This window comes from Hyperolius riggenbachi, chromosome 11, assembly GCF_040937935.1.
Source record: "Hyperolius riggenbachi isolate aHypRig1 chromosome 11, aHypRig1.pri, whole genome shotgun sequence".
In the NCBI taxonomy this organism is placed as follows: Eukaryota; Metazoa; Chordata; class Amphibia; order Anura; family Hyperoliidae; genus Hyperolius; species Hyperolius riggenbachi.
The window spans coordinates 55,191,894-55,219,623 of record NC_090656.1 but is presented as its reverse complement, the minus strand read 5'-3'; the positions used below and the strand labels follow the sequence as shown (position 1 = coordinate 55,219,623).

At 47.1% G+C, this 27,730-nt stretch overlaps 1 protein-coding gene across 1 annotated transcript in view; it reads right to left on the bottom strand.

Moving 5' to 3' along the window:
• Positions 1 to 27,730, bottom strand: part of LOC137539151 (thyrotropin-releasing hormone receptor-like) — a 92,107-nt gene that overhangs the window by 5,095 nt on the left and 59,282 nt on the right. The window contains exon 3 of the mRNA XM_068261649.1: positions 26,151 to 26,574. Within this exon, the coding sequence (XP_068117750.1) occupies positions 26,151 to 26,574 (424 nt within the window). The remainder of the gene's footprint in view (positions 1 to 26,150; positions 26,575 to 27,730) is intronic.

Below are 27,730 nucleotides of genomic sequence, written 5' to 3'. Positions count from 1 at the left end.
ATATTATTATACTGTATTGTGCGTGGCTGAGGGAGACTTTCAGGAATTCCCCCCCCCTTGAAAATCCTGGGTTTGCCCCTATATATACTGGAATCACAGAGCTGGTACCTGGATTTTAAAACCAAGCTAAGACACACTGTGCTGTATGTCCAGGAAGGAATTGTATGTATTAATTGTACGGTATGCAATCAATTCAGAATCATTCATAGTCTCTGGGTTCCCTGTGCCTAACAGCAAGTTCTTCTCTTTGATGTCCTCTGCACACGTTTCCACGCCTTTGTCTTTTATGTGGAGCGCCAACTTGCTGCAAGCTCAGCGGAATACCTCTGTTCCCTCCCATAGACTGGAGAGCATTAAACCTTCATTTAGCTGAGAAGAATGGTTCAGAGAGATCTCACTGCTGCACACTCACATCAAATGCTGAAACCGTGTCATTTAATGCCATTGAGTCTCATATAGTGGCTCTTATTGGAGAAGATAAAAACCTCAACACATATCAGATGGAAGAGCTAAGTGGGCTTTTTAAATTAATTTTACAGGAGATGTGGCTATCGAAAAATCCATAAAAACATGGAATTCTGCTTTCATTATCTGACTCTTCTTGGTTGAAAGACTCAGATGGTTGAGAGGGTCTTTCTTTTTATAGATTTTTATTAAATTCATTTTTTAAATCAAAGGTAACATCTAATCTATTAAAGAATACTGTACAGTGTTTGGGCTAGCGAAGAATCTGTTACTATGCAGTAGGGAGGACAAGTGCTATACGCCTCTCTTCATCAATAGTGACATAGAGAGGTGTACACCTCTTGAAACGTGCAGGATCTATTGCATAAACCACAAGTGACAATGATCACTGTTTGGACTTCCTGGTCCTGAAGCCAGCATGGAACTTAGCATTGTGTGAGTTGCTCCTGACCAAGAGAATCACTGGCCGGGTCTGCAAGTCAAGGGAACCAATTCCATAGAACAAGATTTATCTGCTTCCAACGTCCCTACAAACGCAATGAATTAAAGTGAACCTCCAGACTAAAAATCTACTCAGCAGCACTGGAAAGGCTTGGTGTTTCTTTAACAATTGCACAGCATCAGAACTATTTTTTTTTTCTTACCCAAGCCTCATTTTTAGCTGCACAGAAGAAAACTGCCCGGGCATTTTTCCCCTGATGCTGTGCAAAGCATGATGGGACTTCTGCTGTTTTGGCGCAAATTTGTTTTCTTAAGTTTTGAATTTGAGATTTGAAGCCTAGTGCGCGCAGCTGGGAGGGGTGATCAGGACAGAGGGCAGTTGGAACTGTGTCTCATGCTCCCTGTCACCTCCTTTCAACCGAAAAGATGGCTGCCCCCATGAAAAAGATGGCTGCCCCCTTGAAATCACAAACATTTGCCTGTTGGTTTAAAACAGGGTGGGTAAGAGATTATATTACCCATCTATTTTAATTAACATAACTAATGTAACTTAATGACAGTATGTTTAGACTGAAGTTACCCTTTAAGAACTTTTATATAATGAAGCGTGGTGAACGAACCTAGATCCATGGGTGCTGGGTGGTGTGTGAGTAGACAATGCTCTTTGACACATGCTGCAAGCTTTGTATGAGATCAATTAGGCCAGTTGTACACCTAAGATTAACGGTGTGATGCGCATAAACCAGCCTGCATATGTTCTTGCGCCATGGTGCGGCAACAGGGTCATATATATAGTCGTCCCCCCCCCCATATGTGACTAGTGACGTACTCCCTGCTGGAAGGAAGTGCATCACTGGGATTCCCATCGGGCCACGCAACTCATTGTGCACACTTACTGCATTTGCCATTGGCATGCATTACTGCATAATTTGTGCAGTAGGCATGGATCATGCGGTAACGCACAGCAGACTTTGCGTCAGCATTGTGTCAATTGCAGACTTCATGTATCGCATTGCGTGAAGTGTGCAATTCTCCATGGACTTGCATGACCCTTGCGGCGGGGAAGTGTACCATGGTGCGGCGGGGAAGTGTACCATGGTGCGATAAAGTCTGCAAGTGTGCAAGGGGCCTTAAATCTGTAAGGGAAAAAAGTGCCCCAATGGGGTACTTACCTCAGGAGGGGGAAGCATCTGGATCCTAATGAGGTTTCCCCTGTCCTCCTGTGTAGCCCCAATCTATCACTGGCATTCCCTTAAAATCCGCTGCTCTGCAGTAGTGCCTGCAGTATACGGCGATATTTACCTTTGGAATCCAGCGCAGCACCACCTTCCACCTCAGGCTCCGGCGGTGGCGGAAATAGCTGAGCCTGATTGGGTCCGTTCTACTGCTTATCTGCTGCTGATCGAGGGGAGCCAGTGCTGGATCGGTGCTGCACAGGAGGACGGGGGAAGCCTCATTAGGATCCAGAGGCCAACATACAATTTATACAATAAGTTCAAAAAAACCCTTGCGCTGCCGCACAGTCCACTAATGACAGAAGTCCCCAAACGCACAAACTGCAGGTTGAATCCACTTCAGTCTTCGCATAAAATGCACCTCAGAAAAAAACAAATAGACTGTTCATCGCATAGGCTGTCAGGCTAGGGGAAAACACTTCCACCCACTATAGCCCGTGCAGGATCCTTTATGGTATCACCACCTTCTCGTGCTCCACCACCTCTAGGGACCGCTCTCACCTCTGGTTATGGCTGCCTAGACCCCACAGACAGCTCACACAGCATGAGATTCCAAACCAAATAGGCTTTCCACTTCCTTATATTTTCTAGTGCTCCTCTCATATACACCATCCCATTAAAAAGAAAGAGTAAAAATCATTGCATAGGCTGCTTTAAGGTTACACATATGAAGGGATACCGCTTGCCATGAATAACCACCGTGCTCTGTTATTGGGGACCACCTTTACACACTGTGCCCCCAACACCATCAGGGACCGTGCTCACCTTAAATTTTAGCTGCCCCAATCACAGACAGCATCAAGCGCTCAGGGCCAGCGCTACCATAGAGGCAAAGGAGGCAGCTGCCCCAGGGCCCCAGAGCTTGTAGGGGCCCCCAGTGGCTACAAGAGGGAAAAAAATTCAAATCGACCTTATAGTTTTTGAGAAAATCGATTTTAAAGTTTCAAAGGAAAAAAAATACACATTTAAAAACCAGCCGACTTTAATGGTTAATAGCAAATCCACCTTAAATTCTAGAAACCCTAAATTTGCAGGATATGTTAAGGAGATCATTGGGAATAAGAGGAAAAAAACAATTTTTAAAAAAGACCTTATAGTTTTTGAGAAAATCGATTTTAAAGTTTCGAAGTAAAAAAGTATACTTTTAAATGCGGTAAATGTCACTTTTAATACCTAACGGTAGTGTAATTTTACATGTATCAAAATAAAGAGCAATAAATTTCCTGACGGGGTTTCCAGGGGCTCCATACGCAGCCGCAGCGCTTTGGCCATGTTTAGAGTGTGGGAATTATTTTTTTTTAATTATGTGGGGTCCCCCCTCCTGAAACTTTTTAACCCCTTGTCCCCCATGCAGGCTGGGGTGGCCAGAATGTGGAGCTCCGACCGATTGGGGATTCAAACCCTGACTATACCAGCTGCAAAAAAGGTCCCTTAATGCCAATTTTTGCTCCGGGTATCTGTTGGGGGGGGGGGGGGGCAGGTTTATTTTGCCCTGGGGCCCCATTGTTGCTTAAACCGGCCCTGCAAGCGCTTGTATGCACGGTCCCTTATATGGCCCAGCAACTCCTCTGTCGGTGTTACTCAATCCCTCCACAGTAATCAAAGACAACCACTGCAACTAAATGAAGCTTCTATAGTATAAAACCTTTAATTCAAAGCAATAATGGTAACAATGGTAGCGCTACTCACAAGCATTAAGAAATATCAAGCATATCAGTAAAATCCGAGGACGTCTCCTCCATGCACTGCCACACTTCCTGTCCGCTGTAGCCACGCCCTACGTGTTTCGTCTAACGACTTTTCTTTATTACAGGTTCTCTTTAATGAGTTTACTATCTAGAGACAGTCTGTAAGAGGGACTTCTTTTTGTATATGTCAGTTGTTATCTCCTTAGTATGATCGGAGGACCTCCTTCACCCATTCCCCTCCCCATCACACAACTTAAATATAATCCCGAATTATTGAACAAACAGCAAGCCTGTGGCAGCTCTGTCCCAAATCCATTTACCCAACTCGCAAGAACAACTGACAGATGCTGAGCGGACACAGCCGCTCTACGCCGCTCATTATACAACTTCTCCAGGCTGCAGAGAGAGACATAAACCTCCAAGATGGGCTTAAAGGGACATTCCGATCACCTTTAAATTCTGACTTCTCAGCTGACTCAGGGGACACGTTAGGAGTTCCTCTGATTTATTTCCATCCCAGCATTTGTCTTCTATGTAAGGTTTCCCTGCTAGCTATGTTCCTCTGACTACTGCTGTCAGGATTGGTTCAAGCTCCAATGGGATCCAGGGCAAAGGGCCCACTCCCCCAACAAGCAAATTAGTCCCCCAAGTGCCGGGCCTCCCTTTCGACTAACATTTTTCCAGCATGTCCGCTCAACGCTTTCAACCGATTTTGGCCTGAAAAAGATTTAATCCCCTATCCCTAAGAAGCAGTTTGTGCTGTTCGCTTTTTTTTCATGTCTTCCAGCAGTAAAGATGATGGCCTGCAGGGTAGACTAATGGTGAATCCAACAACATGTAGGCATTACACAACTAGTATCTATTACTGAACTCAGGAGAGCGTCACTGATAAGTTTTTGGCAAGCCCAAGTGGAAATGACCAAAGACTGGGCAACTTACCATATTCACTAGCATCCAGTAACTTATATTTACACCACAGGAACTATATTGCTGTACATTTACTGCAGTGAAGCTGTTCACTGGCAAATTACTCCTGCCACTTCCTTCACCAAAATAAACTAAAGTCTTTGCTTGCTTGCTACATATAAATACAAGAAATACTGTCAATATGCTCTTATTTTACTATTAGCATCCAGGTTCTAGACATATATAGATGTGTATCTTGTTTGTCATTTCATTCCTTAAAATGACTATTAAATCAGCCTCCACTTTCTGATGTACAATTTCCCTTTAATCCCGACCCTCAATGTGTCTAGTGGCTGTTCAGATAGTCATGTGACTGTCCCGCAGCAGCCAGCAAGTTTCCTTCACAGTAGAGTCTGGTGTCAGCTTTACACAAAAAAAAAACATTATCCACATTAATTTTTTGTACTATCTGTGATGCACAGCATGGCTGGACTGCATCCCCTTGCTTTTCACAGGAAGGTTATTTCCATTTACTTTGTTTGAAAGCAGTGTTGTGACGTTATTGTCCCCCTGTTTTTGTGTTTGAAGTGCTTAGTAGACTTCTTTAATTGCCTCTTTGTTGCGCTCAGGGATGGCCACGCTTAATAAAGACAATAAGAGACGATGAGATGAAGGGCTTTGACAGCTCGCCCATAAATACGCACACAGGAAGGTTGTTTTTTTTCCTTTTAGTTTGCTTGAATACAGAGTGTAGTGACGTTATCAGCCCCGTTTTCATGTTTGAAGTGCTTAGTAGACTTGTTTAATTGCCTCTCCGTTGTGTGCAGGTAAGGCCACACTTAATAAAGACAATAAGAGGCGATGAGATGAAGGGCTTTGACAGCTCGCCCATCAATTCGCACACAACACGATCCGATCACATTTGCCTTTTCTTCTTCTGGCCTCCCAGTGAATAAAGATGTATTTCATCTCCCTCCACCGCACTGTTCAGTAATGTTATTCATAAGAGCGGAGACATTAAAGAGCGAAGCAGTGTAATCTCGCGGCAGGAGGGCCATCATACTGCACTTCCTCGACACTTGAAAGCGCGCCCGTTCGCGGCGCATCAACTAATAAACAATGGCAGTCGGGGAGAGCAGTAATTGGTAATACAATTCTGCTCGCTCGCTGGAAGCCTGTCAGCGTCTGATCAGGGATTCGGCTTTTGATTATATATCCAACGATGGAAAATTTTTTTACACCTATAGATAATGGGCTGGTCAACTTAAAGCAACAATCCACTTTCTTCTATATTATGCTGTATAGATGGTTTGCCAGGTTTTAAAAAAAAAAAAAATCTGTTTTCATTCTCTCCTGTATAAAATAATTGAATGATTTTAAAAAATACTGTTTTTATGCCTAAAAATCCCCATTATGTAACTTCAGCACAGCTCACAGCCCTTCTGCCAGGACATTTGCTGAGTCCTCTCCAATACTCCTGGATCCACTTCCCCCCACCTCCCACTCCCATTAATCCTGGTCTTTATTCACACGCTAATTAGGTAAGCCAACTCAGAGGACTTATGAAATCCACAGGAAGATAAAGAGCACAGTAAATTGTTTTTGTATGATGTAATAAAGAAATCGACCTATGTAATGCTATGATTTGCTAAATTCAGTGTTTCTCAAACCTGTCCTTGTGAGTCCCCCAATGGTGCATGTTTTGCTCACCCAAGCACAGGTGGGGTAATTAGTGTTTCAGCTAGGTGGATTGCTTGTAACTGAAACACTAATTACCCCACCTGTGCATGGGTGAGGTTGCCTGCAAAACATGCACCATCTGTGCTCGCGTTGCTAGGGGGAGCGCCCGTAGCCTAGCGCCCATTTTTTAATGGGCGGGCCTTTTTTACTAGTTAACTAATAAAACTACAGGAGCCCTGCCCCCAACTCCTCCAACACCTCGGCGTTCAGTCCCATGCTGCAATTAATCATGGGAGCTGAGCCTGGCGAGGAGGAACGTCTCATCATCATTTGCCTGCCCCACTGTGCGCTGATTGGTGGAGGCGCACAGTGGGGCTGGAGCAGAGACAGGAAGCTGCTGTGCGAGGAGGGGGCCATGGGCAGCACACACTGGCATCTAGGTGGACGGCCGCTTCCCCTGTAACTGTCTCCCTCTCCCTCCGCTACTCAGACTACATGTCAGAACGGCTTGCTGCGCCGCTATGACAGGACAGCGGGTCGCCTATCAGCGCACATACAGGCATCTTCCTGTACGCACGCTGATAGGCGACCCGCTGTCTTGTCATAGCGGTGCAGCGGGTTGCTATAACATGTGGTCTGAGTAGTGGAGGGAGACAGTTTACAGGGGAAACGGGCGCCGAAGGTAGGACGATCGGTGGGCCCCCCGGGGTGGGGGGGGAGACACCATACTACCTTTAGTATTTTGCATTTGGATTTGTAGGGTGTCTCCCTCCGGGGCAACTATACTAGCTATACAGACTGGGGAAACTATAATGGGGCAAACTATACTCGCTATACTGACTGGGGCCACCTATAATATCTATATTGGGGGGCAACTACACTAGCTATTTTGACTAGGACCGACTATACTATCTATACTAAGGGGCAACTATACTCGCTATACTGACTGGGGCCACCTATACTATCTATACTGGGGGGCAACTACACTAGCTATACTGACTGGGGCCACCTATACTATCTATACTGGGGGGCAACTACACTAGCTATACTGACTAGGACCGACTATACTATCCATAGTAAGGAGTAACTATACTCGCTATACTGACTGGGGCCACCTATACTATCTAAACTGGGGGGCAACTACACTAGCTATACTGACTAGGACCGACTATACTATCCATACTAAGGGGTAACTATACTTGCTATACTGACTGGGGCCACCTATACTATCTATACTGGGGGGCAACTATACTCGCTATACTGACTGGGGCCACCTATACTATCTATACTGGGGGGCAACTACACTAGCTATACTGACTAGGACCGACTATACTATCCATACTAAGGGGTAACTATACTCGCTATACTGACTGGGGCCACCTATATTATCTATACTGGGGGGCAACTATACTCGCTATACTGACTGGGGCCACCTATACTATCTATACTGGGGGGCAACTACACTTGCTATACTGACTAGGACCGACTATACTATCCATACTAAGGGGTAACTATACTCGCTATACTGACTGGGGCCAATTATACTATACTGTATATACTGATTTCAGATGCAAGGGGTTGGAGAGGGGAGTGGAGTTCACAGGCTGAGGGGTGGAGATACAGAGCAGATTTGTGTGTGTGTGTGATGATGAGAAGCAAAAACATGGCCGCACTCATTGTATCACATGAAGAAATGATCATATACTGTTGAAGCTGTTTGCAGCTGGATTTACTGTGTAAACCATCTAAACTTTAGGTAAGATATACAGACAAGTTTCTTGCTATAGTTATGTTTTCATCTCGGATCCCCTTTAATAGAATAGATTGTGGAGGTATGGCTCTGATACTACATGGAAGGGGGTACAATTGGTCTGTGGTCTTTCGTTTTCCAAAAGACTTTTATCTCAATTGTATACTTAGCTTTAAGCCTGGTACACACTTTCAATTATGATTGGCCAATCACTGACCAATTTTACCACTTTCCTATAGTATGATGGTCAACAGATATTGAATACTATGAGCAGATTGTGTAGGGGACCCTCCTACTACATGGAAATGGTAAAATTGGTCAGTGGTTGGCCAATCATTATTGAAAGTATGTACCAGGCCTTACCTACACAATCTGTTCATAGTATTCAAAATATATTGTCCCTCATAGTACATGGAAGTGGTAAAATTGGCCAATCATTGGCCAATCACAATTGAAAGTGTGTTCCAGGCTTTAAGCCTGGTACACACTTTCAATCATGATTGACCAACTGCAGACCAATGTACCACCTCTATGTAGCATGAGGGTCAACAGATGTTGAATACTTAGGAGATTGAGTAGATAAACCCTAATTCTATATGGAGGTGGTAAGTAAAATTGGTCAGTGGTTGGTCAATCATAATTGAAAATGTGTACCAGACTTTAGTCTGGACTTTTTAGTACTCATTGTGCTGTCTAAATTAAAAACTTTAGAAAGTTGAACTTTAGTGGATACCGGACACCTAAACCGAAAGCAATATGAAAACTACCATGTTTTTTCCCTTTTAAAAAATCCCAGTTACCTTAGGGCCCGTTTCCACTTGTGCCGCACGTGTCTGCGAGACGCGCGGCGGCACTTCTGGGTCTGCGGCTACGTAGACGAAATCCATCAGCCGTGCCATGCATGATTATGGGATTCGCAGCCTCCCGCACAACTTCGGATGGAAAAGCCGGCCGCATCGCTAGCGCAAGTGATTCGGCCGGCGGCACTATTACTCCCTATGGCAGCGTTTACCTGCGCGATTTGCCTGAGGGGAAACTCTGCGGATTCGGCGCGGAAACCGTGCAGGTGGAAACGGGCCCTGACTGTCAGTTGACCTTTTGTCCTTGGTAGTGTCAGAGTCATACACCTGAAATAATTAAGCATACAGCAAGTGGAGTCACAACACTTGATTTGCATCCTTGTTGAAGGTCGGGAAACTAGGAAGTATTTCAAGAGTCAGAGGATAAGATCAATCAGCAGCCAAGCAGGTGGCATTATGTTAAAAAAAAAAAGATGTCAGCAATGGTTTCTTGGATATTCTTAAGTTACAGCTTTCTTTAAAATGCTGATTTAGATTTCCCATGATGCTTTGTCCATCAGCCATTGACACAACATGCCAGATCCAGGCTTAATATAGTAATTAAATCATCGGTTTGATAATGGGAATCAAACTTGAAGCCAGAGGATAATTACAGATGAATTATATGTTGTATAACCGTAACTATAATTGGACTTTGACATTTAATTATAGTTCATACAGCCTTGATTGCAAGACGCAAATCGTTATGCAAATGCTACTTCTAGCCTGTAGGTGTCACTGAGCCAGTGAGTGGAACGTCAGACTGCCAGAATCCAGCGTATATGTAGCGAGGCATGGAAAGAAGTCAGGGCTGCTTAACCACTTCCGGATTCTCGGAGCGTATATACACGCCCCTGAATCCTGAAGTGTATTCCATGGAAACGGCCGCTCATACGTTCCATGTCAGTTCCCGGAGGGTGTCTCCGTGAACACCCTGCGAGCCGATCGGCGGCTCGCAGGGTAAATGTAAACACACGGGGAAGACCTTCCCCGGTGTTTACATGTATACGGCGCTGCTGCGCAGCAGCGCCGTAGAGGAGATCGGTGATCCCCGGCCTCTGATTGGCCGGGGATCACCGGCATCTGATAGGCTAAAGCCTATCCCATCAGGCGCAGGACGGAAATCCGTCCTGCGCCGCTCACAGGGGGAGGGAGAGGGAGGGAAGGAGGCCAGGAAGCGCTGCGGAGGGGGGCTTTGAAGAGCCCCCCCCGCAAGCGCAAGCAGCCGGCGGCGATCAGACCCCCCCAGCAGGACATCCCCCTAGTGGGGAAAAAAGGGGGGAAGTCTGATCGGCCTGGCTGCTAGCTGATCGGTGCTGCGGGCTGGAGAGCCCACGCAGCACCGATCAGCACAAAATAGCGTGGTAGGGAAGTGGTTAAAGTGAACAAGAAGAGAAGTTAAAACTAATATGTGTAAGACTGCCTAGTAAGCAGTTCTCAAGTAACAATCCAGCCATTGAGACTGCTCGGCACCCTTCTTTATGGTCATGCTCCAACTTGTCCATGTGTCCATGCTCCAATTCCTCCATGTGACCATGCTCCAATTCCTCCATGTGACCATGCTCCAATTCCTCCATGTGACCATGCTCCAATTCCTCCATGTGACCATGTTCCATCCTTCCCATGTGACCATGTTCCATCCTTCCCATGTGACCATGTTCCATCCTTCCCATGTGACCATGCTCCATCCTTCCCATGTGACCATGCTCCATACTTCCCATGTGACCATGTTCCATACTTCCCATGTGTCCATGCTCCAACTTGTCCATGTGACCATGCTCCAATCCAATTCCTCCATATGACCATGCTCTAGCCACCCATGTGACCATGCTCCAGCCTCTCCATGTGACCATGCTCCAACCTCTTCAAGTGACCATGCTCCAGCCCCCAATGTTACCATGCTTCAGCTGTTCCATGTGACCAAGCTCTAGCCACCCATGTGACCATGCTTTATCCTTCCCATGTGACCATGCTCCAGCCCCCCATGTGACCATGCTCCAGCCCCCCATGTGACCATGCTCCAATCTCTTTATGTGACCATGCTCTAGCTGTTTCACGTAACCATGCTCTAGCTGTTCCATGTGACCATGCTACAGCCCCCCATGTGACCATGCTCTAGCCACCCATATGACCCTGCTCCAGCCACCCATATGACCATGCTCCAGCCACCCATGTGACCATGCTCCAATCTCTTCATGTGACCATGCTCCAGCCACCCATGTGACCATGCTCCAGCCCCCCATGTGACCATGCTCTATCCTTCCCATGTGACCATGCTTCAGCCCCCCATGTGACCATGCTCCAGCCCCCCATGTGACCATGCTCCAATCTCTTCATGTGACCATGCTCCAGCCCCCCATGTGACCATGCTCCAGCCCCCCATGTGACCATGCTCCAGCCCCCCATGTGACCATGCTCCAGCCCCCCATGTGACCATGCTCCAATCTCTTCATGTGACCATGCTCCAGTCACCCGTGTGACCATGCTCCAGCCACCCATGTGACCATGCTCTATCCTTCCCATGTGACCGTGCTCCAGCCCCCCATGTGACCGTGCTCCAGCCCCCCATGTGACCATGCTCCAGCCCCCCATGTGACCATGCTCCAATCTCTTCATGTGACCATGCTCCAGCTACCCGTGTGACCATGCTCCAGCCACCCATGTGACCATGCTCCAGCCACCCATGTGACCATGCTCCAGCCACCCATGTGACCATGCTCCAGCCCCCCATGTGACCATGCTCTATCCTTCCCATGTGACCATGCTCCAGCCCCCCATGTGACCGTGCTCCAGCCCCCCATGTGACCGTGCTCCAGCCCCCCATGTGACCATGCTCCAGCCCCCCATGTGACCATGCTCCAGCCCCCCATGTGACCATGCTCCATCCTCCCCATGTGACCATGCTCCAGCCCCCGATGTGTCCATTCTGCAGCCTCCCCATGTGACCATGCTCCAACCACCCATGTGACCATGCTCCATCCTCCCCATGTGACCATGCTCTAACCTCTTCATATGACCTGAGTGGAGATAGTGACTCCTTAGGTTGCACATTGGAGAGACTAAACTACATGAGTAGTATTCTTACCTCCAGTTGAACTCGATGGGCGTAGTCACGCATGTCTTTTTTCAACCCAAATAACTATGTAGTGAAGCGATTCCTCAGCACTACAATTAGCAGCTGCTCCATTTCATTGTGTTCCCTTTCTGAGCTTAGCAAAGACGTTTTGTTTATCATATGCTTTGTATATTTTAGTGTCCCTTCAAAGTCCTCATCTAAATGTCATCAAGAACTGCACTTGGGACAACACATTCAATCACTTTAAATTATGAAGGATTCTATTCACCAACCAGTCATTGTCCGTATGAATGGCAGTCGTACCGGGAATAAATTCTTTTAGCAAATTAAAATACAAGCTTGAATCCAAAATAACAAAACGAAAAAAAAACATCGACAACAGCAAAATGGAAAGAATACCTGATCTATTAGGCCTTTTCCATATTCAAACCCCCTCAGCCGAATCCCTTTCTGATGGGTATATCATTCCGAGTGGGCTGTGATGCCCTTATACAAATGGAAATTTTAATCTATAAAGGCCATCAATCTAATCCATTCGCTTGAAAAGTATTCATCACGGCACAAAAATAAGACAAAGAAAAGAAGGATAATTTAGAGAATTCATTTCAAATAAATATTCTTTGTAAGGAAGCCTTGCTTTCTGAGCGATATGGAAATGCAGCCCTACGTGACAAGCTAATAACACCAACTGGTGAATGGAAGACTGGAAGGGGCATATTGGAGATGTCGATGCAAAAGACCGCGGAATAAATGAATAGTATTTGCTTAAAAAAAACACAGCAATTATTAAGAGAAAAGAGGAAGAATGTATGAAGTTCTATTTTTATATATTCAAACTGTTTCTGAAAAGTATATTGATTCTCAAATTTGATTTTTTTGTTTTAAATCAACTTGTGTACATTATTATTACGCACTTATATGGCCAAGACATTGCCCACGGTGCTTTACAGAGTTCACAAAATATTTCATGCCACTAACTGTCCCTCAAACGAGCTTACAATCTGCTGTCACTAACATTGTAATAGTTAAATGACCCTAACTTAAACCATTTCCATTTTGTAATTTTTTTTTCATTAAAAATTTTATTTGGGTAATTTTTGGTGTGGGAGGTAAACAGTTAATTTTAAATGTAATAATGTGTTAATTTAATAAAAAAAAAATGTATGTGGATGTAGTTTTAGGGCTCGTTTCCACTAGTGCCGGCACTGAGCGGGTGGGTGGGATCGCAGGTGTATCCCATCAGCCGTGCCATGCACGGCTATGGGATTCGCAGCCTCCGCCGCGAATTCTGCGGGGGGTTCCGACCGAATCGCTCCCGCAAGCAATTCGGCTGCGGCGCCGCTATCCCCTATGGCAGAGTTTCCCCGTGCGATTCATGTGCGGGGAAACTCTGCGGAATCGCGGCGGAAACCGCGATAGTGGAAACGGGCCCTTAGTATTTGGCCAGAAGATGGCCACAGTCAATTTTGTTTTTTTAGTCCTGGAAGCGAATGCTCTTGCTTTCAGGAAGTATAGGGAGGACGGGAAACTTTTTTTTTTTTGTTCAGAAAGATTGCGGCTTCTCAAAGAAGCCGTCGGTCTTTCTGCCGGGGGCTTAGATCAATGAATGGTAACTATGTTCCCATTAATTGATCTCCAGGCTAACGGGGGGCGGCATGGGAGCGTGCAGCAGCAGCCGAATGGACGTGACAGTCATGTCCATTCAGCTAAAATTGTTAAAGAGGGCCTGTAGTGACATATAGTAGAATGCAGTATATTATTCAGGATACCTACTTTTATGGTAATTTTCCTGGTTTCAGCATCAGACACTCTTCCTAGAACTATATATTGCTGTATATTGGTATTTAGCCCTGCCCTTCCTGTGATGTCAGAACATAGGCTGTTTAGCTATGCAGAATTCTCTTCCCAGAGAATTCTAGAGCATTACTGGAGCCCAGAAACACAAGTTGCCTTACTTCTTACCCATAGGCTGAAGCTCAGGGACACAGCATCATGGTGCTGGGGGGAAGAAGAGGATGAAGAGGGATATCGGAGGACACGGGAACAGTGCGGCATGGAGCTGGGGGTAAGAGGAGGATGCAGGGGGACATCATAGGGCACGGGGGACACCAGAAGGACATAGAGACAGTGGAAGAAACGAGACACAAGAGGACAGGGTATAGAGGAGGACACGTGTACAGAGGGGGACACTAAAGGTATAAGGGGAACACAGGGGCACACAAGAGGTGGATCCAGCAGAGGAAGTTATCTGTGCTACTAATGTTCTATTTCTTAGCTGTACTACACATACAAATCATTATATCACAAGTTTATTTTCACTTCAGATTGCCATTAAGATGTGTTCCTAGTGGTGCTCGGATACCTCTTTTGGATATCTGAGCTGTTCCAGATCCAGATAGTAAAAAATCTGGATAAATCCAGATATCTGGATTCAAACCGAAATGGCTGTAAATTAACATCAGGAGGTTCCAGACAGTGGCCGCGCAGCCCACATTGTGTCCAATGCGCAACTGGAACATCACAGTTTTCTGCCCAGACAACTCAAAAAAATTAAACAGTTTTTTTTCAACAAAATACAGCTATTGTGGCGTAATAGCTGGTGACAGTGGCAGACTGGCAGCAGATGATTTGTTCTGTGTGGTGGGTAGAGATCTCTGTTTTAGAGCTGGTGGTGGCCTGCTCATCCACCATTAGCTCCATCACAGGCTCAGCGTCTTTCTCCTCCAATGTGCGCCGACGACCCTGCAGGAAAATGGCCGCTACACGCTGCTGCACCTCTGCAATGTGACTACCCCTGAAAGCTTGGCGCCCAGTGCGTCCACGGCCAGTGGCTAGCGGCAGAATGAACACTGATGCGGCAGAACTGCCAACGATAGCAGCAATGCTGCTCCCTCTCCTCTTGCCCTTGCTTTTCATGCTGCCCCTCCCCCGGCTGCCAGCGCCAGCAGACATAGTACAACTTTATATGTGTCCAAATGAAGTGGGGTACTTGTACTTTATTCAAATCAGTAGTACTAGTAGTAGATAATAGTAGCAGTAGTAGAACTTCAACTAATGGAGTGACAGCAGAGTAGCACACACTGACACACTAACTGTCTGTCTATCTATCTGTCACACTGTAACAGCACTGCAATTAAAGTAAGCTAACTCAATACAAATTAACTATATATAACTGGTAGTAGTAGACTAGTTGTAGTAGTACTAGTAGAACTTCAACTGACGGAGTGACAGGAGCACACACTAACTGTCTATCTGTCACACACTGACTGACTCTGACTATAACAGCAGCACTGCAGTAACTAACTGTAGTAAATGAAGCTAACACAGTAGTAGTACTCTCTCTAACAACTAACTACACACAATATAAGACTAGTAGTAGTACAGTAATCTAATCCCTAATAACCTACAAGCTATACTGTAAGGCTGGCAGCAGGCCTAGCCTGTGCACACAGCAGGCCCTAACCTAGCCTAGCAGCTGCAGCACTGAGTCTGACCGTCATACTGACTAAAATCAAAATACAAGCTAGCTAACTAAAAATCAATAAAATACTGGTGTAGTACAGGTGTTTAGGAGCAAAACGCTAGGTTTAACTGTCACGAATGGGGCAGCTGCGGCGAACAGCGTAGCCGCAGCTGCCTCCACGGCGCCGCCACCCGTCCTCTCGGCGTCTAGAACGCCGAGGACAGAACGTTTGTGTCAGGAGGTCGCCCTCTCGCGCGGGCGCCCACAGACGAGACCTTTATGCTGGGAGGAAGCCTGTCAGCTGACCGCAGAGGAGACTCATGGTGCCCAGGATTGGCTATGCGCAGGGGGGCGTGCCAGTGAGGTCTCCTCTGCTTCTTAAGCCTCCGGGCTTCAATCTGGCGCTGTCTGCTGTCGTGAATGCCTCGTTTGTTAGCGCTCAGACCTTAGGCTAGATCCCAGGTGTTGAAACCAAGGACTTCACACCTAGACTAGGATATTGTTTATATTGTACTGATTTCCTGTGTATGACTCTTGGCTAAACTCTGACTCTGATAACGCTTTCTGATTCTGTACTTCTGCCTTTCTGCCTTAAAGTTGCTGAACCTCTGCCTGATTACCGACTCTTCTACTGCCTCACGATTCTGTACCGATATTTACCTCTCTGTTGCTGAACCCCTGCCTGATTACCGATTACTCTCCTGCCTCACGATTTTGTACCGATACTTACCTCTCTGTTGCCGAACCTTGCCTGTCTGACCACTCTACTCACTAGTGGGTCCTAAACCACTGGTGAGGTGCTCAATACCCACCAGCTTCGCTGGTCGGGGGTAGCATGATGACTGATAGTACCTTCCCAGCTCCTCTGGGAAGGTTCAGCCAAATCTATTCAAGTCACCTGATAGAACCTTCTCCAGCTCCTCTGGGAAGGTTTGCTCTTGTCTTTATAGTTTGTATCACCAGCTCCTCAGGTGACCACTAGGCTGCGGTACTGTCTGAATCTCCCGCTCCTCGGGAGATCCTGTCTCTTTAATATCAGTCTCTCCAGCTTGCTGGGGCAAGTTCTCTGTTATACACTCTGTGTACTGATAGTACCTCACCAGCCCCTCTGGTGAGGTCTCGCCAAACTACTAGTTTACAGTCTGTGTATTATAGTACCTTACCAGCCCCTCTGGTTAGGTCTTGCACACTAATAAGTTACGGTTGCACCAAGCACTACACACATAGCATCCTTTCAGCTATACCAGTATTGTTGGTGATTCTGCAGATCACCACATAATCAGGTATAGAGTCTGCATTGTTGGTGATTCTGGACTTCACCATATAATCAGGCATCTGAGTTGCTACACCCAACCGTTACAGAACAACAGACCAGTAAAATATGGAGGCACTCTGCCACCGGGTCAATGTGTTAACCACCACGGTTAATGAACTCATTAAAACGGTTAACGCACAACAGACTCAGATTGAGCAACTGACTGACTCAGTTAACCGCTTACTAGACCCTAATGCACGAGTGTCACCCCCTTCTGTGATCGAGCCGAGGGTGCCCCCACCTGAAAAATTCTCGGGGCATCGCTCAGATTTTTGTAATTTTAAGCATAGATGCTTATCATATTTTGAGTTGCGACCCGTTTCTTCAGGTACAGAAGGTCAGAGGGTCACTTTCATTAAGACTTTATTGTCTGGAGATTCCCAGTCCTGGGCGTATAGTCTCCCTACGGGGCATGAGGCCTTGACCTCAGTGGAGAAATTCTTTAAGGCCATGGCCGTAATTTACGACGATCCTGATTTAGCAGTAACTTCTGAAAGGAAGTTAAAGACCCTCAGGCAGGGACACAGTCCAGTTGAGGTTTATGCTGCTGAGTTCAGGAGATGGGCAGTGTCAGCCAGGGGGCAGTACGCACTCTTAGACTGTTTTTTATCAGGATTGTCTGACGCCGTGTCTGATCTCATGTTGGGTCATCCAGAACCCAAGACTTTGGATGAGGCCATATCTTTGGCCATCAAGATTGATAGGCGAGTTCGCTATCAAAAGCAAAATCGGGCTAAGCCTTCAAGAAGCTTTTCTTCTTGTACTTTCTCAGATCCTACGCCTTCCTCTTAACCCGCTGACGAGCCAATGCAAATTGGACAGGCCAAGCTCTCAGAAGTGGAGAAAAACAGAAGGCGTGCAGAGAAACTATGTTTGTATTGCACCGATAAAGGGCATATGGTTTCTGCTTGTCCTAAGAAGGTGGAAAACTCTATCGCCTAGGAGTAGCTGGAGGTACTACCCTAGGCGATCCAGATTTACCTCTAAATAATAAACGTGTGCTGCTTCCATGTACTATCACCTGGGAGGGCCAGGTTCACACTACCCAGCCTTTTATAGATTCCGGGTCCACTGTAAATGTCATGTCTAGAAAATTCGCTGACCAATTTGGGTTTCCTTTGATTCCTGTGGGAGAACAGATTAAGATTACAGCTGTGGACGATTCTCTACTGCCACTCACCATCACTCAGACTCCTGTATTGTCATGCCAGATTAGGGCCTTGCACAGGGAACAAATGCAGTTTTTGGTGTTAGAGATGTCCACATCCACGGTCATCCTGGGGATGCCGTGGTTAAAGAAGCACTCCCCGGACATTGATTGGAGTACCAGACAGTTAATAAGCTGGTCACCTTACTGCCATGTCCACTGTCTAGAGCAGGTTCCCCTCGCAGTTACTGAAGCACAAGTGGTGGAAACCATTGAGCAGGATTTGGAGCCCTCCGGGGAAGAGGTTAAGTTGGATTGGGCTTCAGAGTTGGCCCCTTTTAAACAGGAAATCCCTGAAGGCAAACCAGAGGGGGTTATTTTCGTCCCCCTCCAGTTAAGATTCAAGGTCTTGCAGACATTTCATGCCCATAAAAATGCTGGTCACCCTGGGGTGGCTCGTACCCAGGAATTACTAACTCAGAGTATGTGGTGGCCCTCAATCAGTTCTGAATGTAAAGAGTTTGTGGGAAGCTGCACCGTTTGTGCCAGGAGCAAGACTTCTAGGTGAGCTCCTGCAGGCACCTTACAGGCTCTTCCAGTGCCCGAGGAACCTTGGACCCATGTGTCCATGGATTTCGTGGGCGAACTGCCTCTCTCTGAGGGTAAAATGGTCATATGGGTGGTGGTCGACAGGTTTAGTAAGATGGCACATTTCATTCCCTTGAACGGACTCCCCTCTGCACAGGAATTGGCAGAGCTGTTCGTACTCCACATCTTCAGACTGCATGGGATTCCCCAGGATGTGGTGTCAGATAGGGGAGTCCAGTCCACTTCTCTCTTCTGAAAAGCCTTCTGTCATCAAATAGGGATGAAGTTGTCATCTTCCTCCGGCTACCAACCACAGACCAACGGTCAGAGGGTAAATCAAGCCCTTGAGCAGTTCCTCAGGTGTTACGTGGCTGAGACCCAGACCGATTGGGTTAAGTTTTTACCCTACGCCGAGTTTGCCCACAATAACTTGAGGTCTGCATCATCAGGATTGTCTCCGTTCCAGATTGTTACGGGGAGATCACCTAAATTTTCACCACTGCCAGTGGTGACGTCACCATTTCCAGCTCTGGAACACTGGTCAGAGACCATGAGAAACATCTGGAAAAAGGTGAAGGGAAATTTAAGAAAGGCTTTTTCGGTCCAGAAAAGGCAAGCTGACAAAAGACGTTCCGTGGAATGGAAATTTGCACCGGGAGATTTGGTGTGGATTTCCACTCGGCACCTGTCCTTAAGGCAGCCCTCTGTGAAATTGGGTCCCAAATTTATAGGGCCCTATCCTGTTTCTAAGAAAGTGAATAATGTTACCTACATAGTGTCGCTTCCACCCAGTTTCAGGGGTGGTAGGACATTTCACGTGTCACTTTTGAAACCTGCCGTGTATGTGGATTCCACTCCCCCCCCCCCCTCCCTGTGGTGGTTAGTGGAGAGCCCGAATACGAGATAGAAAAGATCTTGGATTCCCGGCAAGTGCGTAACTCTTTGCAGTATCTGGTCCACTGGCGAGGGTATGGTCCAGAGGAGAGATCTTGGGTACCACTCTCTCGCATGCACGCGGAGGAACTCAGGGAGGAGTTTCATAGGTCACATCCAGATAGGCCGGGTGGTGCGTGTTCGGGGTCCACGCCTAGAGGGGGGGGGGGGGTACTGTCACGAATGGGGCAGCTGCGGCAAACAGCGCCGCCGCAGCTGCCTCCACGCCGCCACCCGTCCTCCCGGCGTCTAGGACACCGAGGAAGGAACGTTTGTGTCAGGAGGTCGCCGTCTCACGCGGGCGCGCGCACAGACGGGACCTTTATGCTGGGAGGAAGCCTGTCAGCTGACCTGCTGGTCAGCTGATCACAGAGGAGACTCACGGTGCCCAGGATTGGCTGTGCACAGGGAGGCATGCCAGTGAGGTCTCCTCTGCTTCTTAAGTGTGATAAACAGCGGAAAAGCTGCCGCATGTTCTGGCAGCAAAGCGGCTGATTCCGCGTCTGATGCGGCGGTTTGTCCACGTCAGCAGGCGTCTGGTTTGTCTGGAGCTGGTGGTGCCCATGGGCAGAGTGGCGTGGGGGCCGCCACATGTTCTGACGGCAAAGCGGCGGATTCCGAGTCCAGTGCGGCGGGTTCCCCGCAACAACATGCGTCTGGGTTAGCTGGACCTAGTAGTGCACACAGGTGGAGAGCTATGCGCGCGCGCCGCTAGACAGGCTCTTTATACCAATAGGAGGAAGATTAGCTGATCGGGACGGTCAGCTGATTCCTGCTCAGCTATTGATTGGTTGATGGGAGCTGGGCGGCGCTGTGGGGTGCTTTACTATATATATCTCTTGCTGTTCAGTTGCTGGTTGTCTGGCGTTGCGAATGCTTATGTGTTAGCACTCAGACCTTAGTCAGATCTTCCAGTGTGGTGGAACCAGGAGGACCTGGGAATCCACACTTAGCCAGTTACTGTATATCATCTGTGTTATTCTCTAGCATAGTTCCAGGATGTTGAGATCACGGCCCTCAAACCGCAGACTAGGAATACTGTATATCATCTGTGTTATTCTCTAGCATAGTTCCAGGGTGTTGAGATCATGGCCTTCACACCCCAGACTAGGAATACTGTATATCATCTGTGTTATTCTCTAGCATAGTTCCAGGGTGTTGAGATCACGGCCCTCACACCCCAGACTAGGAATACTGTATATCATCTGTGTTATTCTCTAGCATAGTTCCAGGGTGTTGAGATCAAGGCCCTCACACCCCAGACTAGGAATACTGAATACCATCTGTGTTATTCTCTAGCATAGTTCCAGGGTGTTGAGATCACGGACCTCACACCTCAGACTAGGCCTTGTTCTGATATCTGTTATGACCTGTAGCTTTCCTGACTATTCTTCTGATCTCTGATTTGGTACTTTGCATATCTGACACTCTGTTGCCGACCCGGCCTGTCTGACCTTCTGGCTGTCACCCTCCGCAGGGGGTCCAGCCTTTCCGCAGGGGTCCCCTGCTCTTCAGAGGTGACACTGCTCCTTATCAGTCAGGGACTCCCTCTCCAGGTGTCCTTGACTGCAGTAGAGTCTTCTCTACTTATTGGACCACCTGCTACCCCGGTGGTCCAAAGGTTACTGTTGCACCAAAACACTTACACACTCAGGTGTCTAGAGGTTGGACATATTTGATTATTGGCGATTCTGCAGATCCCCAATAATCAGGTATATCTGTATTCTTGGGGATACTGCAGATCGCCAAGAATCGGATTCTCTCTCTGGTTGCTGACACCTATCGTTACATTAAGTCTCTGGGCTTCAGTCTGGCGCTGTCTGCTGTCGTGAATGCCTCGTGTGTTAGCGCTCAGACCTTAGACTAGATCCCAGGTGTTGAAACCAAGGACTTCACACCTAGACTAGGATATTGTTTATATTGTACTGATTTCCTGTGTATGACTCTTGGCTAAACTCTGACTCTGATCTCGCTTTCTGATTCTGTACTTCTGTGTTTCTGCCTTAAAGTTGCTGAACCTCTGCCTCTACCTCACGATTCAGTACCGATACTTACCTCTCTGTTGCTGAACCCCTGCCTGATTACCGATCATTCTCCTGCCGACAGAGGCGTATCTGGAGGGATGCAGACATGACACGTGCCCCAGGCGACCTCCCTCTTCAATCATCGGGGGGGGGGGGCGCAGAGCTGCTGACAACATTCCTGAGTCTAAGGGAATAACAATCATCCAGCAGCCTGCCCTTCTTAGCCTTTGTCATATATCTACATTACAAGCTATTGAGAGGTGAGCTCCGAAGTTTTCCCTCACTCCCTAATAGAGATCATGTCTAGTCCCCGGAGATAGCAGCAGAAGCTCCTGGTCTGGAGGTTACAAGATCTCACATCCATTCAGCTCTGTCATTCACACATTCCTCAGCCTTATCTCAGTGTGCTGTTTACTTACTTTTATTTATGACACTATCTGCACTTTAACCATTACGCTGCTGGCATCTCTGTGGCCAGATTTAACAACCTCTCTCGTACAGTATACCTCAGTTGTTAAAATGCATTATATTTCTAGCTCAGTACCTATCTACTGATATTTAATAGGTTGTCGGGCTTTTATTATGTTATAACCATCACTGTAAATGTGTCATTGCTTTCATTAATATGAGAGTGGTGGCTGCCAAATGTATTTCCTTTTAAGCAATACAGTTGCATGGAAATCCTGCTGATCCTTCTGGTCACTAGGGTCTAAATCAAGTGTAGAGAAACCGAGAGCCCAATATAGTGTAGTATGTTAAGCATAAATGAAGTAAAGGTTATCGTGAGAAAATTATACTCACAAACATGGGTTACCACACAGGCAACCACTGTATAGGCAGGTGAGGAGATTAGACCTGTCCTCACTCAGGGATAAGAAGTCGCTCTCTGTAGATGCGAAAGGGGGTAGATCACCCCTCCACCAGGGGTGGACACGGTATAGCAGTAGGAGAACAGAGGCGCCAGCAGGATAAAAGTGGATAAAAACTTTAAAATTTGCTGGGAGGAAGTGGTGGACTTACCTCCATAAAGCAGACACGAAAGACTGTCGTGTCTGGGACAAGACAGAATTTCAGCAACAGCAGGTGTAGCGCCTCACCTGCTATTGCTGAAATTCTGTCTTGTCCCCATTTTTATTGCCTGATGAAGCGGGCTGGGCCTGCGAAACGCGTTGCACTGTTTTGGGGTACTAATTAATAAATGTGACTACTATTCAGACAGTCTTTCGTGTCTGCTTTATGGAGGTAAGTCCACCACTTCCTCCCAGCAAATTTTAAAGTTTTTATCCACTTTTATCCTGCTGGCGCCTCTGTTCTCCTACTGCTAGGGTCTAAATCACACACCTGAAACATGCATGCAGCTAATCTTTTCAGATGGGTCATAGACATTTGATCTGCATGCTTGTTCAGGGTCTATGGCGGGGATCACACTTGTTTTTCAGTTTTCAACCCTGCTTTTTCTGCGCACATTTTCTGCACACCAAGTGTGTTTCTATGCAGAAAAACGTGTGCTTTTTTCACAACAGCTAATGTAATTGATACAGAAAACTGACAAAATGAGCACAATTATCATGCAGAATGTTGGCTTTTTTTCTGTGCAAGAAAAACACATTAAGTGTGAACTAGCCCTTGATTAACATGAGTTTTCAGTTTTTCTGTGCAGAAAACGCGTATGAAAACAGTCAAGTATGTTCCCTGTCTTAAAGTATTAGAGGCAGTGGATCAAAAGGATAACCTCATTTATTTCTTTTATATAATAATGATATTAATTGAGTGTGTGTGTGTGTTCTGAGTGCATGAAGGAGTTACCTTGTCCAAAAAGGTTAGACAGGATGCTGTTGATTGTAGGAATGTGTGTGTGTGTGTGTGTGTGGTGGGGGGGGGCCTGGGGGGCGCAATTTTAGTATTTGTCATGGGCGCTGTCTTGCCTAGATACGCCACTGTGTACCGATACTTACCTCTCTGTTGCCGAACCTTGCCTGTCTGACCACTCTACTCACTAGTGGGTCCTAAACCACTGGTGAGGTGTTCAATACCCACCAGCTGGTCGTGGGTAGCCTGGTGACTGATAGTACCTTCCCAGCTCCTCTGGGAAGGTCCAGCCAAATCTATTCAAGTCACCTGATAGGACCTTCTCCAGCTCCTCTGGGAAGGTTTGCTCTTGTCTTTATAGTTTGTATCACCAGCTCCTCAGGTGACCACTAGGCTGCGGTACTGTCTGAATCTCCCGCTCCTCGGGAGATCCTGTCTCTTTAATATCAGTATTTCCATCTTGCTGGGGCAAGTTCTCTGTTATACACTCTGTGTACTGATAGTACACCAGCCCCTCTGGTGAGGTCTCGCCAAACTACTAGGTTACAGTCTGTGTATTATAGTACCTTACCAGCTCCTCTGGTAAGGTCTTGCAAACTAATAAGTTACGGTTGCACCAAGCACTACACACATAGCATCCTTTCAGCTATACCAGTATTGTTGGTGATTCTGCAGATCACCACATAATCAGGTATAGAGTCTGCATTGTTGGTGATTCTGCAGTTCACCATATAATCAGACATCTGACTTGCTACACCCAACCGTTACATTAACTCAGTAATACAGCATTTGCTTAGCCAACAGCACTGGAGATGTCTCTCAGTGAGCAGTCAAAAGCAAGGACGAGATTCTCATCATGGCGCCCGCCTTATATACTGGAGGGGCTGGCCAGGGTTCCCCTCTGTGATTGGTTGCTAGGGCTTCGGCTGGGAGCCCTCTAATTGGCTCAATGACGTCATGGACATCATCTTCATGGTTATGCTATCCGGATCCGGGTACCCGAACTAGGTATCTGGACTGATTTCCGGATACCTAATAGGTATCTGAGTTAGCTCGGATATTGCTTTCCAGATTTATCCAGGTATCTGGAATCCGTATCCGAGTTCGGATACCAGAAAAAAAGTTCAGATATCTGGATAGTTCGGGTATCTGGAATCTGGATGAGCATCACTGTGTGTTCCTTCACCCAATTACTGTCACTGGCTGAGATCAGGACTGTATCCACAGGTTGTTCTGGGCAAACTTGTGTACAGAGACAGAAAAGCAAGGAGTGGGTGGGGTGAGGAGCAGAACAATAGGGACAACCTGCATTCGGTGGAGACGGTTGCCAGTCCGGATATCTTGCTGACGTACAGGAGGGTGGGTGGTAGGGATCAGGGCCAGGGTCTGCTGTACACAAGCAAGATGCTCAGCCAGTCAGCCAAGAACCATCTAGCTCTGGCCTAAGGCACAGGTGTCAAACTCCAGTTCCTTGAGGGCCACATACATGCCAGTGTTTAGGAGAGAGAAATGGAGAAATGTATTGTACTTGATGAACCACACCTTTCCTGATTCTGTCCCATTAATTAGTTTGAGCTGGGCCACAGGTGTGTGGACCTTGGCCCTTGAGGACTGGAGTTGAACATCCCTCTAGGGCCAACATGAGGGATATCGGAGTATCCAGAGGAAGCTCCTGCACATATGAGAGAACATACAATGCTACACATAAGCCTGGTCAGGATTCAGGCTTGAGACCTAGCTCTTCAAATTTAGAGTTGTAGACACTAAAGCTGGCCATACAAGTATAGATTGCCACTCGCTGTGGCAAAATGATCGATTTGTATCTGTTCGGAATCGATTCAGAAAGGAATTGATTCCTACCACACACAGCCTATTGATTTGCAATAGATTCCATTGTGATAACTTTAAGGAATTACCAAGGCGACCTAAAAAATGAGTTAGAGACTCACCTATGGTGAGGTACGGCTTTGCATCCCATAGAGCCTTCCCAGTCCTCTCTCTGTGTCCTTGTTCCCCTGCTGTTCAAACTTGGCACCTCCAGGAGTCCTCAGAAGGCTTTTAATGCACTTGCGTCCCTGAGTGCTTCTGAAGATGGGCACAGCCATACTGCACAGGCGCAAGCTGGGACTCATGCGTGTGCAGAGCGCATCTGCTCATCTTCCGAAGTACTCAGGGATAGGATTTCTTTCAAAGGCTGCCTGAGGAGGTCTAAAGACGTATTCAGCCAAGCTGGTTGAAGAGATTCACCAGGGCTTAGCAGGAGAAGTGGACACAGAGAGAGGTCTGGGAAGGCTCTATGGCAAGGCTTCCCAACCCTGTCCTTAAAGCCCACCAACAGTGCATGTTTTGTGGAAATCCACAGAGGTAGCTAATCAGCTCTGCTGAGACACAAATCACTTCACCTGCGAATTTTGGTGGTTTTCTGCAAAACGTGCACTGTTGGTGGTACTTGAGGACAGGGTTGGGAAGCCTTGCATTATGGGATCCAAAGGCTTTCCACCACATAGGTGAGTATCTAATTCCTTTTTTTTAGGTTGCTTTAGTAAAACACCCTATTTTTTGCAGCACTTGATTGGATGTTCAACACAGTGAAGGTTCATTGCCTATTTGCTCAAGTAACCCCCCTGCAATGTTCATACATTCAACAGATATAATAAAGATTTGCCCATTCAGCATGTGTGGCCTGCATTAGGTGGCCTCTGTTTGTTATTCTAGCAGATTTAGCGCTGTACCTGGGTATCTGCATTTAATGGAGCTCTGTAATGCGAGAGGTGTGTAGCAGTGGCTGTACCTGTTTCCTTGACGACAAGGCCCCTTTGGGTCTGCCCCGGCTGTTGTTCTTGTTGCCATCGGCATCTGTGCCGTTTTTCTCTTTGGTGCTTTTCTCCCTCCATCTCTCAGTGGTGCTCTCAGAGTGGCTGGGGATGGGACTGAGGAACAAGATCCGTCCGATCAGCCCATACAAGATGGTGGCCACGAACAGCGGGATGACGTAGAATACAGCAAAGTCAGTCAAATAGATGGGCAGGTAGAGGTTGCGGGAGACCTTGTAGCCGCACTCCACCTGCTGCGCCTTGTTCACTTGAATGTCCACGAGGAAGAACCACATCATGCAGTAAATACACGTGAAGACCCAGACAACGGCGATGATGCGCTTGGCACGAGACACGGTGCACACTGTCTGGGCTTTCATTGGGTGGCAGATGGCGATGTACCTGCAAGGGAGAAGAAACCTGTCACCTGATTTTCATCCTCTGCAATAGAAAGGGATCCTTCCTGTAACAGCGATTCCACTTACAAGCTATGCTACCAGATTTAGGGACAGTTTTTTAATATGTATCAAATGAAATATTCTTTTACATTAATTAAACATATTAAGTGTTGTAAACAGTGTTGTGCTGACAGCTTCCTACTGAACAACACATTGTATTCTATGCAGAGGAAAGGTAAAAAAAAGTAGGAGGCAAACTCCTAGTACTACAACAGACAATAGCACTCTGCTGAGGATTTTCCAAAGGGGGAAGGGGCCAAGATTTTGGGCGTAATGACATTCTGCAGGTGTTAGATTAAAAAAAAAAAAAAAAAAAACACTTAGTGGCAAAGACATTAGAAACACCCCTTATTTGATAGTAAACCAGTCCAACAGTGATGTAGAGTGACTTAACCCCCTTGGCGGTATGAAAAATACCGCCAGGGGGCAGCGCAGCAGTTTTTTTTTTTTTTTTTTTTAAATCATGTAGCGAGCCCAGGGCTCGCTACATGATAGCCGCTGCTCAGCGGCATCCCCCCAGCCCCGCCGATCGCCTCCGGCGATAGGCGATCAGGAAATCCCGTTCAAAGAACGGGATTTCCTGGAGGGCTTCCCCCGATGACGTCACCGACGTCAGCGACGTCGGGACGTCATTGGGAGACCCGATCCACCCCTTGGCGCTGCCTGGCACTGATTGGCCAGGCAGCGCAGGGGTCTGGGGGGGGGGGCCGCGCGCCGCACCGGATAGCGGCAATCGGGCGCACGGCGGCGGCGATCGGGGTGCTGGCGCAGCTAGCAAAGTGCTAGCTGCGTCCAGCAAAAAAAAAATTATGTAAATCGGCCCAGCAGGGCCTGAGCGGCACCCTCCGGCGGCTTACCCCGTGTCACACACTGGGTTACCGCCAAGGAGGTTAACAACGCAAAGTTGCTTACGGTATATAAGGAATGCTCAGCTTGACATGTGACATAATGAGATAGACATGGGTATGTACAGTGCCTATCACACAGATGACTATGCTGTGTTCCTTTTTTTCTTTCTATGCCTGAAAAAGTTAAAAATCAGGTATGCAAGTGACAGTTTCTGTCTGGGTCAGACTGGGTCAGACTATAGTATAACCCTC